The sequence below is a fragment of the Cornus florida genome, unplaced genomic scaffold (genome assembly GCF_030987335.1).
Source record: "Cornus florida cultivar Cherokee Brave unplaced genomic scaffold, ASM3098733v1 CherokeeBrave_3.0.0_Hap2_Chr11, whole genome shotgun sequence".
Lineage (NCBI taxonomy): Eukaryota > Viridiplantae > Streptophyta > Magnoliopsida > Cornales > Cornaceae > Cornus > Cornus florida.
In genome coordinates, this window is record NW_026775581.1 from 114249059 (window position 1) to 114263692 (window position 14634).

The 14634-nt window shown below is 36.0% G+C and overlaps 1 protein-coding gene across 1 annotated transcript; it reads right to left on the reverse strand.

Annotated features, from left to right (window-relative positions):
• Nucleotides 1-54: 54 nt before the first annotated feature.
• Nucleotides 55-13980, reverse strand: LOC132283827 (golgin candidate 2). Its single transcript, XM_059785851.1, has 10 exons — nucleotides 13455-13980; nucleotides 11991-13232; nucleotides 7027-7137; nucleotides 6762-6821; nucleotides 5307-5364; nucleotides 3567-3610; nucleotides 3300-3392; nucleotides 1333-1458; nucleotides 694-741; nucleotides 55-588 (listed from the first exon to the last, which is right to left on the reverse strand). The coding sequence occupies exons 1-10, from the start codon at nucleotides 13506-13508 to the stop codon at nucleotides 238-240; spliced, it is 2187 nt and encodes a 728-aa protein (XP_059641834.1). The 5' UTR covers nucleotides 13509-13980; the 3' UTR covers nucleotides 55-237.
• Nucleotides 13981-14634: the final 654 nt, after the last annotated feature.

Sequence of the window (14634 nt, forward strand, 5' to 3'; positions counted from 1 at the left end):
GATAAAAATTTGCTCATACATGCCCTAATGCAAGGACAAGGCCGCAACAGGATCTGAAAGGAAATCTTTTGAACTGTATTTGTGCTGTCTTAGCTTTGCAAATTGCAATGATATGTAAATACGATACATTTAGTTTGTAACTGGACTTGAGGGGAGAGTGCATTAACATCACCTCAAGCAGTAAAAACCTCGCTAAAAATGAGGTAAAACCAATAAATCACATGTTATGGATAAAATTCAGACGCTGCCTCCAGTGTTATTAATGTTCTGCAAGGAAATGACTGCACCGGACCTGGCCTCATCTGAAACTGGAGAATGTGACATTAGAATATATGCAACCCAGAGATGAAGGCATACAAGGTAAACAATACACCATGATCTTGCAGTTGGATTTCTCCTTAAAAATACTGCGCCAAAACAAAAAATAGAGTCCAACTGCTGAACCAATGATCCTAAATGCCGCTGCCCAGAGCGAATTCTCTCTTTCAGTTTGGAGTTGGGGAGTTCCAATATTCCTGATTCTAAATCATCCCTGGATGAAGTACTGGGTAAATCACCATCGTTCTCCTCCAGAAACTTTGAAGATGTCTGCAAAAACATAATTCAGATGCATTCAATTGTAGTGTAAAGCAAAAAGCCTGAAGTTTATAGTACGATATACAGGTAGCAGTAGCACCAGGATGATGATAATACCTCAATTCTGAGCATCAGTGTCGCCTTTTCGGAAGAGAGGGCTTCAACCTGGAATATAACAAGCAGAATTATAAGGATAATTTATTGAAAATCTAGTGAAATTCAATTCCTACAATGCATTCTTAGGCCCTCAACTACATGTTAAAACGTTCAAACATAAAATCCATTTTTAAGTTAAGATCCATGACCAAACGGAAAGAAAGATGCTGTAGGGAGTGGTGTTGAAGAAAGTGTCTTTTGTTAGGAGTGGATAATAACCAAAAAGGACAAGATCATAATCGAACACTTGTTCAAGGTTTAATACCTCGATCAGCTCATATAGAGAAGCATAATTATCAGTCTTACACAATAAGAAAAGACTGATATTTTGTTTGCTCTTGCACCATTCAACTCCTGAGGGGCAACAATCCATGCTATGTAGTAATAGTCAATATAAAATGCATTAAAAGATTTATATGCAATTAGGTACAAAAGAGGGTGAAAAGGCCATATCTATAAATTGGCAAAGAGTAGAGATAGGTCAATTGATATATTTATATTAAGTAGGACACATTAATGGTTTGGCCATTAGAAAGGCAAACAATTTAAGCTTTCTTACTCCAACAAATTATCCATCGGTTCAAGGAATGAAAGACAAACCTGGGATTGTTTCTGAATCAAATGATTTGTCAGCTGACCAAGCCTTCTTTTGAGCTCAATTTCCACTTCAGTTGGATTCTCCATCTCCTTTTGGGTCATTTTGATGTTTGTTTCAAGAGTCTTTGCCTATAAGGTAGTATTAAGTTGGAGCATATCAAACAACAGTACTCAACACATGTTCTGAAATAAAGAGAAACTTGTGCTGAATTATGAACCCTATATCGAACTACAAAGTTCAATCTTTTTCATAGATGGTCTATCCAGGGAAGAAAATTACAGGGTCTTTTTCATATAAATCAATCATACTATAAGCTCTTGTGCTGTTTATTTTATATAACAGCCAATGCTTGGGTGAAAACAGAGAAAGTTGAGAAAAGGATCTGAATAGAACAATTTGAACCTATGTCAATGACGTAGCTAAGCGTCAAGTGCTAGGATCTACATAGGTGCCAGATCTGATCCCCAATTTTCTTTTCCTTTTTCCAAAGAGAAGGGGAAGTATTTGGTGTGGGGTGGGAGAGAGAAATGGAAAAGAATGTGCCACATGGGCATGTGTGTTGAATTTCCAACATAAAAGATCCAGTGTAGTCTCCAAATCTAACAATCTAAAAATGCATGTCAAAGTTTCTGTTACTAAGGTCAAGCTAAAATCTCTTAGGCTCATAGTTATGGCTGCAACCTGGGCTTGCCCAACCCAACCCAGTCCCAACCCAGCCTCAACCCGAAGCGGGTTGGGTTGGGCCAACCCGAATTAAACTCAACATGGGTTATGATCATAACCCGGACCGAATATTTTCGGGCGGGTTAGGTCGGGTTGACGGGTTTGAGTTTTTTATTTTCATTTTTTTTTTGGAAATTTATATATAATATATTATATTATATTATATTATATTAATATATATAAAATATTATATATTAAAGCAAAATATTTTTAGGGCAAATCATTTCAGCCTCCCCTATCGCCTCCATCTCCATTCTCTCTGAACCCTCTCTCTCTCTCTCTCTCTCCAACTGTAAATTACAAAATCTACAAGAATCATCAGAAGTTCAAAACCTATATTTCAGTTTTATCTATCTGTCTGTAAGAATCAAAAGTTCAAAACCCACGGCATATCATTTCAGTTTGTTCAAAAAATCAAAACCAAATCGGCATATCATTTCAGATTGTTCAAAAAATAAAAACCCAGATCTTTCAGTTTCCATCGCCCGCTGTTCCAGTTCGGGTTCGCCATTCGCAAGCTTCAGCCGCTGTCTCTCAACTCTCAAGCTTACCCCCTCTCTGTTTGGAAAAAAGGAATTTCATTTCCTCTTCGTCGACGAATTACAAGTTGCAGAAAGTGGGAAGATTTGTGTTGACGGATCTAGTGATATTCTCGTCTATCCGGCAGAGATCGCCGTCTCTGGAGGCTTTCCTGGCACCGGTGGAGTCGCCGCTGTCTCTCAACTCTCAAGCAGCGGAGAGAGAAAGAGAAAGAAGAGAGAAAAAGAAGAGAGAGGAGAGAGAAAGGAAGGGAAAAAAAAAAAAAAAAAAAATTGGGTTTCGGGTTGGGTTCGGGTTGAGCCCGAGCCCAACCCGAATATGCCTGGGTTTTGACAAAACCCAACCCGAACATGAACCCGATTTGGGAATTTAAAACCCAATTTTCAAAATTACGGGTTGGGCTTGGGTTGGGCTGGGTTAGCCCGCCCAAGTTGCAGCCCTACTCATAGTGCTAGCCAAATCAGACACATTTCTTATTTATTTATTTATTTTGGGTTTTTACCAACCCAAGTGAAATCCTTAATCTTCAAGCCCAAGTGGACAGCAACACGTGCACTTGGGTTCTGATTTTTCCTCTCAGAACAAACAGTTTATCAAATAGTTCAGTATAGAAATGTTATAACTTGTTCATGAATACTATGAATAATAATAATGTTATAACTTGAATATGAACACAGATATTACAATATATCAGAGCAAAAATCACCTTCTCTTGCAATCGCCCAACTTTATCTGTTATGAAAGAGTACTCTTCCTCAAGTATCTCACGCTCAAATTCAACCCCTTTTGAAACAACCAACTAAATATTTTCGGGAGAAGAAAAAGAAAAAGAAAAAAAGTTGTGAAGCTTGTTAGAAAGAGTCCATTGTTAATATGTATTGCAGAAGACAGAATACAGCAGTGGATGACAAGTAACATCCTTCATAAACCCTGGCAATGAATTATAACCATTACAAGCAGAGATATTACTCACTTTATTGCCAGTCTGATGAGAATTCAAAATTTTCCTTCGGAGTTCTACAAAAATAAATAAATAAATAATTAATATTAATAATTAAACTATTCACTAGCCCAATAGTTTAAAACAAAACATTATTAAAGTATAAAACACACAAAAACGATGTTTTTAATCATATGTATTTCGGCTTTATATAAAATAAAAAAATTATTGAAGATATTCATAATGAGATAAACACTAGACATCGTAATTTTATTATTATTATTATTTTTTTTTGGGAAGTTAAATAGAGTTCGTACTTTTGGGGGGACTAGTATTTTGCTATAAAAGTAGAATTACACCACAGGTTGGCGCTAAGCATATATCTATGAACAATACTTTTAGATACAAAGGACATCCAAGGAGACATTCCATCATGCATGTTGTTTGCCGATGACATAGTACTATTAGATATTTATAGGGAAAATTTAGCTATAAAATTAGAAACATGGAAAAAATTAGTAAGACTGAAACATAAAATATGGAATGTAAAATTAAAGTCTCATAGAATGACAATATAATTATAACAATTTAAGAACGGCAGATTACACAAAATGATCATTTCCAATATTTAGGATCAACAATACAAAGGACAGCAAGAAAGATGATGATGTAATAATTAGTAGAGGTCAAGTAAGATGCACAAAATTAGACATGGTAGTGGTTTTCTATGTGATAGATGAATATCAAAATAAGTTAAAAGGGTGTTTTTATGGACAGTTATTGGGTCAATTATCTTATATGTAGCAGAATGTTGGGGTTATAAAAGAAAGAAGAATAACGAATTCATAAGCTGAAATGAGGATCTGAGATGGATGATAGAAACGACTAGAAGAGTGTTAGTAATCAATGGAGGTAAAAATATTAAGAATGACACTTGTTAGTGATACAACAAGAGAAAGTGGACTCAAATAATATGGACATATTCCCGTAGACCCATAGAACAACCATTAAGACAGCAAAGATTTGCCTGTATAGAAGCCGCTAAGAGACAATGAGGCCGACAAAAAATAACATTGGATGAAGTAATTAAAAATGACTAAAAAATTAAATAAGATAAGAGACATGGCATGTAATAGAAAAGCATGGAAAAACAGAATTCATTTGGCCTACCCCATCCATATGGAATGAAGGCAAGGATGATAATGTAATTCGGCTTTGTAAGGATACTGTGTCTAGAAGGAAAGGGTAATATATTTTTTTCATAGGTAGCTTTGAGCTAATCATGCCCATTGCACAAAACATCACAACACTTGCAAGAGTTAGTAAACATCACACCTCATATGCGTGGTCAAATTAAAACAAGGCTTCTCTTTGTATTCTTGGAGGACTTTTATTCAAGATCAAACAGTCCATGTAACAAGGCCTATAACAACAAGGATAGAGTGGAAGGATGGAAAAGGGTTACTTTAATATCTTAGAAAATATTATATATAATTTACACCCTCTTTAGCAATTTAAGCTTTTAGAGTAGACGGTGGGTAAAATGGTACATTAGAGCAAACAAGGTCCTAAGTTCAAATCTCACCTTCATCCACATAAATGATGTACATGTTGGACTGAAATCTAGTCAAACGTAAGGGGGCACGTTAAAGACTACAATATTAAAGTTACACCCTCTCAAACAACTTAAGTTTTAGAGTAAGCTCGATCAAGATTCAAAGGCATACTTTCAGATATCCAAAAACCACACCTTAAAAAAGTCAAAAAGCATACCTTCATGGATTGCTTCTTTCAACTCAGTTTGTTGCCGGAGTTCTGATACCCGATTAACCTAGTCCACAAAAGAACAAAAAGTATAAGAAGTTCATCGATGTGCTAGATTTTGTAAGTTCATTGCAAAAAACCTTACATTTCTTAACTTCTGTTTAGAAATTTAATAGGTTGTAGCAGTAGTCCATAAAACGAACTGATTATGAAACACCATACCCACAAATCAGCAAATGCAATACATATACCTCAGTTAAGCCCAAACAAAAAGAGAGAGAACATGAAAGAAATATGAACAAAACTTTCAAAAAACTATTCACTATAAGTTCAACTATATAATTGTGGAAAGACAAAGCTTGAGATTGTTGTGGTGAGTAGATTATAAAGATAACTTCAGTCGACAACATAAAATATGTCGAGACAAAAAGGATAGTAGCTGAAGATTCAAGAATATAGTGCCATCGACATGTATGTAATAGCTAACTAACAAGAGTTGGAATAATTATATTCCACAAATCAATAACTGCTTCATAACGCTCTTCCTCTAAATATTCTAATGGCCATTGAAAGAACTATGTAACAATTGACCAACACACCGCAACTCACTTGTACAATTCACAACCCCACCTCAAAAACTCTATTTTAAATAATTTTAGAAGTTCAATAGTATAAACTGAAAGTTATCAAATGATCCAGCCAAATTTGCAGTTCTGCATCCCAGAACCTTTCCTGAGACTCACTAAAGCAACACAACACTCAGATAATCATGTAAGTGAAAATTTGAAAGCCAAGAATCTATAGAATAAGCACAATAAAAGTTGTAAATTCACCAAGCATTCATTCAGTTTTTGCTAGAACATAATACATTCATGGACAACAAAGGAAAGCAATCCAATGGCATCGGTTTCTGGAATTAATAAGCACACATAAGAATGCAAGCTAGAAAATAGCAAAGACCTCTTCTTCTCTTTTTTTTTTTTCTTCCACGGATAGAGAAGGCTAATTAGAAATTTACAAATGAGTTTACCCAAATTAGGGTAAAAAAAAAAAAAAAAAGAGTTTCCATTTGACACAGGAAAAAAAGAAAAAAGCCTGGACTTTGCTTTTGGCAAATGCATTCTCTTTCATCTACTTTCAGCTGCCCCAGATAGAATGGCAATAAGTGAGAGAGTGTATATAGAGACGGATTAATTTAAACATGCACACTAATACAACCCTTCTTATAAAAAATAATAATATTTCACAAATTCTGTTAATTTTGAACAATGGAATCCAAAATGCGAAAATCAACTCAATATTATTTCTGATTTTACTCTATAAATCATTTCACACACTCAAGAATGCAAAGCAGTTGAACCGAGAATATAATTTGAAAGAAAACAATTTTATTTCGAAAAGAAACCAGAACAAAAATAATGGATAAGATTTACCCGAACTATAAGAATCAGAATCACGTCATACCTCTACTTCAAGATTCCATTGTGCAGTAGCAAGGGATCTTGCAAGGTCAGCATTAGCAGTCTGAAAAATAATATGAATTAATTAATATCTTCATTACTAAAGACTTTTACAGAATTGAAAATAACTTCCACCCCACCCCCCCCCCCCCCCCCCCCCAAAAAAATAATAATAATAATAATAATAATAACAATAACAATAACAAAATAAAATAAAATAAACAATCTGCCTGAAAATTAAAGCAAATGTTTGAAATTAATTGTACTACCTCAAGTTTAGCCAACCGTCCAAGGGCTTCCATTCTAGTATTGTTATGTTTCTGCTTTTCCAATTCAACAGCTTCCATCATTTCCATCGTAGTTGTCTGCAGTTCAGAAGCCTGAAACAGAATCCAAAAAAAAGGATTAAATTGACCATAAAATTGGCGTTAAAGACAAAAGGGCAGTACAAAAATAAACAGCATTAAGTAGATTTTCATTGCCATAAAAGCTCATTTTTGACCACCCATATTACATCTCAAAGTTATTAATAGCTTTTGTTCCTTGTCTAAGAAAAAGAAGCTATTAGTAGCTCTTTCTTTCTTTCTTCTACCACCCCCCCAACGCGCGAGCGAAAATCTTCTATAACTATCGAATACAACTGACAAACAAGTTAATGGACTCATGTGGTACTACTGATACCAAAAGGTTTCATTATCATTAAATCGGACAAGCATGTAAATAGCACTGCATCACATTAACACCAGAACAGCTGTGACTCTGAGCAAAGTTCAAAATTTTAAACAACATCCGCAAGAGAAATCTTAAAATGCTAGCGAACAAGAAACAAGAGGAGAACGTGAACTTATATAAGCAGCTAACTCTCTAAGCTTTTGCTTTAGTGCACAAGAGACGGGTAGTCCAGAAAATCGTTGCAAACTAGCCAGTTCACAGCGAACCATGGTTTCAACCAATAAATCACATTATGAGAATCATAGCATTTATGATTTCTGGATAAGATTGAAAGGACTCGAAGAAGTTTTTGAGCATCCAATTTCGTAAGAAGAAAAACTAGCTTAAACAATGACTAAATCACTAGCACAATAAATAGTTAAATATATGGCAACAACAAAGGTGGGATTGATAAGTCAATAAAAATGACTACTAAACTACAGGAAGAATAGTCTAAGAACACTACATCAGAAACCACAACCTCAGTAATCAAAATCAACACAATGGACCAAAGAAAGGACCAAAGGATCATAAAGTAAGATGAAGCATTACAAAAAGGAATGTTTATGAGGACCATAGCATTTTTGAAATGCACAATGGTGTGAAGAAAAATGCCGAGTAACATTATTGTCTCCATAACATCTTAGATGCTTATGCATTGGTAATGCCAAATGTATCAGATAGTCTTGAAGACAAAAGGAAATTACCCACTACTGGTCCCCATTAACCACTGTGACAAGGAGGGACAGACTGGATAGAGAACTAATCTCTACCAATATGCCCACAAAATGGACACCCTCGAACTCAACCTACAATCTCAAGTGTGACAAATTTTCACCATAATACCAAGTAATGGCCATAATGGCCCCCATAGACCTATTACAATATTTTATTTTTAATTTAGATTTTACAATGGCCTCTTAGCCCAATCTTTCAAATTAGTCTTCTTGTTTTACAATGTAGATCTTCAATCTCCAATCTCCATGGTCAACAACCAACAACAGTTGAAAAACCTGCTATACAAAATACTTGAGTTTTCATAGGAAATCTAAGGAAACTAAGAACTTAGCCGAGGAATATTGCAGGATATTATGTAAACAATCCAAATCAAAGATATGGAGTTATTCCCACCCTTGAAACAAACATGACAAGAAATTCTTTAGGATAAGAATTAGCTTGTGAAGCGATGCATTTATAACTTAATAGTTAAAATTCTCAAAATGATAATTTAACTTGTCTAAGATAAGAACATCCAATCAAGAGGAAATCCTTTTCTGCCTTATTCTCTCCCTTTTTTCTTTCTTCTTATTCTTTTTGGAGGGGGCCAATAGCAGAGGAAGATGAATTGCTAACCAAAATTCTAGCACCAAGACAATATGAGCTGACAGTTCATATTATTCACTTTAGTGACTTTTAATAACTAAGATGGAATCATGGAAATAAAGAAGAGGATGGCATTAGTCATGTGTGATGTCCCACATCGCCTGGGATGGAGAAGTTCCTGACACTTATAAGGGGGCATGCATCCTACCTTTTTAGACACATTCTGAAAACTATGAGCACTTGTTTAGCACAAAGCGGACAGTGTTTGCTCATCGTGGAGCGGTTTCTGACAGATCAAAGCCAATCCCTGGCCGAAAAGGAGGGACCATGCACAAGCCCATGAGGGTCAGGCCAGCGAAAACAGTTTTGGTAACAGTATTCCCGCGTGCAACATGTACCCCATTGAGACACTTTGGGGAGCGACTAAGAGGGCGTTCTGTCGACTGAAACTGCATTATCAACGGTGAATAACCTTATTAACCTACGCTTTCTTCGAACTAACGAATAGGAAGGAGGGCACCTAATTGCTTCCCGTCCTTCAAAAGCTGGGCGTATTGTTCTTGACATCTGAACCAGTTGAGTCAAGCACGACTAATTGCCCCGATTTGAGAGACAACTCTAAACCCCAAGATAAACCAAAGCCCCGTAGCTCTTTGATCTATTGGTCGAGAGTCTCCCTCCCCTGCCGCTGGCCGTTGCCTCCCACCGATGTAGATGCGTTTTAAAAACCATGAGCTCTCGTGTAGAGCAAAACCGATCTGCACATGGTGGGACGAGTCCTGATATTACGAGAGAAAGTAATGAAAGAGAGGATAACATTATTGACCTCTCTTCGTGTCTGGAGAACTAAGGAGAGAGAAGGAAAGGACAATAGTGACCATTTACTGTCTTTAGTGCTCCATTAAGTAGGAGGGATGGAAAATTGGATGAAAGGGAGAGGGAGAGGCATCCCTAGGGAAGGGATTGTGTTCATCCCTCCTTTTTTTTGGCTGGATGGAAGGAAAGTAAATAGATGCTATTATTATTTTACTAATATACCATTAAATATATAAATTACAACATTAAAATGAGAGTAAAGACGTATTTTTAAATTTATCTAACAACTCTTTATTTTTCTCTCTCCTCTTCCTTCCACATTTGGATGGAAGTAAAATGGTGAGCCAGGATGGATGCTTTATCCCTCTCCATCCTTGCCTTGCCTTCCCTTCCCTTGTGCTCCCCCTCCTACCAAATGGAGGAGCCTTGTTCCATCCCTTCTCTCTTCCATCCTCCCCCATACCAAACAACACATTAAAAATGTAGTGGGGGGGGGGGGGGGGGGGGGGCGGCCAAGGAAATGGTGGTAGTAATTTTGTGAGCTGACTTCTTATTAAAAATAGGGGCAAAACGTTTGAGGGATTAGGATCAAAACCCTAAGCTCTGATCGACAGTAAGGCCGTGATCTAGACTTGGAGAGCATGAATAGGTCTTAGCTGCTCTTCATCTAGATCAATAACATACAAAATCATAAAAGAATAGCAATCAAACATAATATGAGCACATATTTTTTATGTGAAATTCCCAAAACGGAAAAACCACGTGACCTAGTTCAAGCAAATGACATCCACAATGAGAATGAGATTTTACAACTAGATAATCAAATTCTCAAACCCTAGAGACATAGACTTGCACCAAACTCTCCACTCAAGCCTTCAAATTATTGCTCCACCAACAAATCTGCTCCTCACTATCCGCTTCTCTATCAGCACATTGATCTCCACAACCAGTCATCCAAACTTGTGTTCAGTTTATTCAGTATATGGTTGAACTTCTAGGTATTGTTTACCTTGTTAACAAAACAATCAATGAACAACACCTCAAAACATAATCTCACGATCTAATGGAATGATCATGTATGAAAGAGAGCACAAAGTTGCAAGCTTGTACTCAAATATGCTTTATATATGCTCACAACGAGTTACATTATTGATTGTATATGTTTTATAAACATATGTCGTCTTGACATAGAATTTAAAAGCCTATAGAGGAGAGGTTTAATAGAGGTTCGGCTTAATTTGAAAATTGAAATTATCAGGACTTGACTGATCAATCTAAGTGTTTATCGATCTTTACATGGTCAGTATAAAACTCATGCACCAAATTTTGTCCCTATGGACTTAAACCCTCAACTTTCTACTATGAAGAGTGAGAAAGTATCACTAAGCTACGACCCTTTGTGGTTATTACATTAAGATTTTAATTTATGAAATTTCCAAAAATATGTTTTTGCACCTCAAAAATGATTTCTATGCTTCAAAACATGAAATTTAAGAAACCCTAATTTAATGAATGTATGAAACATGAACCCTAATTGGTGAGTGCATATATAGGTGTTGAATTTACCCTTTTGCCCTTGATTGTAGTTGCATTGGACATGCGGTAACCAACTAGCTCTAACTAACTTTTAGAAATGCTATCTAAAACTAAAAGTAAAACAAAAATATGAACTCTAATTTTTGTGACGAAATTAACCAACCTAAGTCCTATTGACTTAAGATGGGTAATTACTAACTCTTCTATCATTTCCCTCTATTTTTTCCCATTTTCGAAATTATAGAGAAAACAATATTTAAAGGTTTAAATTGTAGTTCTTTTGACTCCTTTCTCTTTCCTTTCCCTCTTCATTTTTACTTTAAAACAGACATGATTTAATCTATCCATCCTTTCACTTCCCTTTCCTTCCGGTTCCTTCAATCCAAACATGATGTAAGTTTTTCTATAGTCCTCATAAACCTTGTTCAAAGAGGAAATATTACAAGATCCTTTTTTCATTATAGGTAATATTACAAGCTATTTGTAATTCAAATTAAGAAGTCTGAAAATTTAGCTTCATTCAAGTAAGAGCTTGGTAATTCAATTAGAAGTGAATACCTTGACATTTAGTCAATGATCTAAGTTAGTGTATTATTGTTATAGAATTTGTCTAAACTCTAGATTAAATACTAATTAAATGTGATAAACAAGTAATTAGGTATCATTCTCTCTTGTTCTGGTTAGAGTTTACAATTTATTATACTTTCTAGGGTGGTTCATCCAGTAAAGCAAAAGACTGATCCATTATTAGAGCAAATAAAACATTTTTAAATCAATAACATTGTCAGAAACAAAATAAAAGTGCCAATTCAAATATTATAATAACAAATAACTGAACAAATATTACCTCTTGTGCTTGTTGTTTGGCCCGTTCTTCAAGTATTTTCTCTAAACTCTGTTTCTCCCCTTCTAGTCTAGCAACCATATTCTCGCGCTCCCTGATGGCCTCAACAGCTTTAGCAGCCGCTTTCTCAGCAAGAATCAGATCCCTTCGCCGCCTCCTTTCCTCCCTGTCACGTTCACTCTCTGAGTCAGACGTTGAAGCTGAATCTGTCTCCGAAGCAGATCCTCCGTCACTTACCGAAGGAGAACCCCTCTTGAGAGAAGCAGAACTCCTTGGACCTGCACTATATTCATTAATTCCGCCTGTACTATTTGGGCTGTTGGCATCATCATTTGCTCCTATCCTCAAATAAGACCCTTCATCAACAGTCACCGGCACCATTTCTGACGGTAACTTCTTATATGTTGAATGTGGAATTGCACCTGGTGAACGATCCGTCGATTGTAAATCCCCTCCCTCCCCAAGAGTATCTGACACGCCATTTGTTCCTTCGACTGCCTCATTCTTATACTCTTCCACAACATTTGTTCCTTCAACTGCCTCATTCTTATGCTCTTCCACAACATTTGTTCCTTCAACTGCCTCATTCTTATGCTCTTCCACAATATTTGCAATTTCATCCTTCTGATCCAATCCTCTTCCTTCTGAATGCTTACCATTACTTTGTAACTCAACACTTGAAGTCCTACCCATAGAATCAGATAATCTAGAATCTTCCCCATCACTCGGCCTCCCACCTAAGCCACCACTATTTATTTTATTCTGCAAGGCAACATCTGATTTTGGTGAAGACTTTAAAATACTATTTTGAGTCTTATGATTCCTCTTTGCCTCCAATGCTAACAAATTTGAACCTGAACCCCCTGGTCTCCTACCATCTTTCCTCAAACTGCGAATGCCGGAAACTCCATTACCACGATTTGTAGTTGGAGGTGTTGTCTGACTCGGAGCACTAAGTAATTCGGTCCAATCACTGTCCGAAAGACCAGGCTTGGGTTTTGAAGAAGGTTTAAAATTTACAGATGCCACAATCTCCTTACTCGGATTGTGACTATTGTTTTTATTTACATTTGAATTATGATCATTATGTAATTTACCGATCAAATCACTTGTTTTTTCTGTTTTCTTCTTCAATTGATCCTTTAATGGCACAACCGCATTAGTTTTTGCCAGGATCTCATTATTTGACTCATCAGATCGCTGCTTATCATTCTTTCTTAGCGAGTCAGCCGCTTGCTGATCAATCTGAATTAAAATTATCAAAATTCATAGTAATATTAGCTAAATCAAAGTAAATAACAAAAACGGCCCTAGAAAATATAGAAAGCATATATATATATATTTCAAGACTCTGTTTGGTTGCCAAGAATCCCTAAATAAAATTTAGGGATATGATGGAGTGGCAATTATGAAGCTTAGAATTAAAATGAAATTACATGAAAAAAAGAATAGAGATCGAATGATAACCTGATGGAGGAGAGTTTCAGCGACCTTGAGTTTGGAGGAGATCCAATTCGCCATGAGCGTTCAAATTGAACTCTGTTGTTGGGATCAGTATCTGAGTCTCATGAGCTCCAGTTACGCACAGTGCGCATTTTAGCGGAATGCTCGTTCAATTGAATCGGGTGACGAAATGAATGAAGAAGATGGAAAAGGAATGCGAGAGTGAATGCTGGAGTAACGGACGCAGATGAAGACTTGTTATTACAGACGGTTTCGTGACCGTTGATTTGGTTGAAGATGCGAATTACGTGTGGGTCCCAAATAGAATTGGGAGCTTTAGAGCTATGGCTTCTCTTCAATAGGACGGTTTGTGATTTAAGGGTTCTGTAATCATGCTAGGTCACAGATAGAACATCTGTGTGTTTTAAACATGAAATCGATCGCAGGGAGAGAGATGGGGAGTGTTATAATGGCGACTATGACCGACCAACAACAGCTATCCGACTACCTGCTGGGACTGTTTGTGTTTGGTTATAGGAACTACGCTAACCAGAGATGCGTTCAAGTCGGTTGGGTCTAATGTAAGTAAGGTTTTTTTTTTTTTTTTTTTTTTTTTTTTTTTTTTTTTTTTTTTTTTTGTGTCTCACGTAACCACAATTTGACTTAAATCATCAAATCTTGAGTTTTAGAAGGTGGGAGTGCACTATAAACTAGTGCTTGTATTAATAAAAAATAATTATTAGATAGAATTTTTAAATTATTTATCTGTGTTTAAAAGTTTTTATTCATTTAATGTGATGAATAGAATTCACATTTGAATTTATTCACCATATCAAATGAATAAAAATTCTTTCTGATTAGACAAATAAATTAGTATAATCAATCTATTTATAACATAAAATTCACATGCATTTGAAGCTGAGACCATGGATGCATTGATAACACCGGCACACCTACTCAGAAAATTACCCCATCGTTATATATCTCACGCACCATATTTGTACTAAATAATAGCTATGTGAGTAACAAGAATGGAGTCATGTAACATTCAATTGGATAGCAGCTACCTCCACTCAAATTTATTTTTTTATTTTAATTTTGTATAAGATTATATTCTTATAGTTTCAAAGTTGCCCCATTAAAGTTCTCAAAACCCTCATCTTTGCTATTATTATTGTCCTTGGATCTCCAAACCATGGTAATA

Coding starts and splice junctions, on each gene's coding strand:
- LOC132283827 (XM_059785851.1), bottom strand. CDS start 13,508: ATGGCGAATTGGATCTCCTCCAAACTCAAGGTCGCTGAAACTCTCCTC. Junction 13,233..13,454: donor CTGAAACTCTCCTCCATCAG/GTTATCATTCGA, acceptor ATTTTAATTCAG/ATTGATCAGCAAGCGGCTGA. Junction 3,611..5,306: donor GAAAGAAGCAATCCATGAAG/GTATGCTTTTTG, acceptor TTATTTTTGTAG/AACTCCGAAGGAAAATTTTG.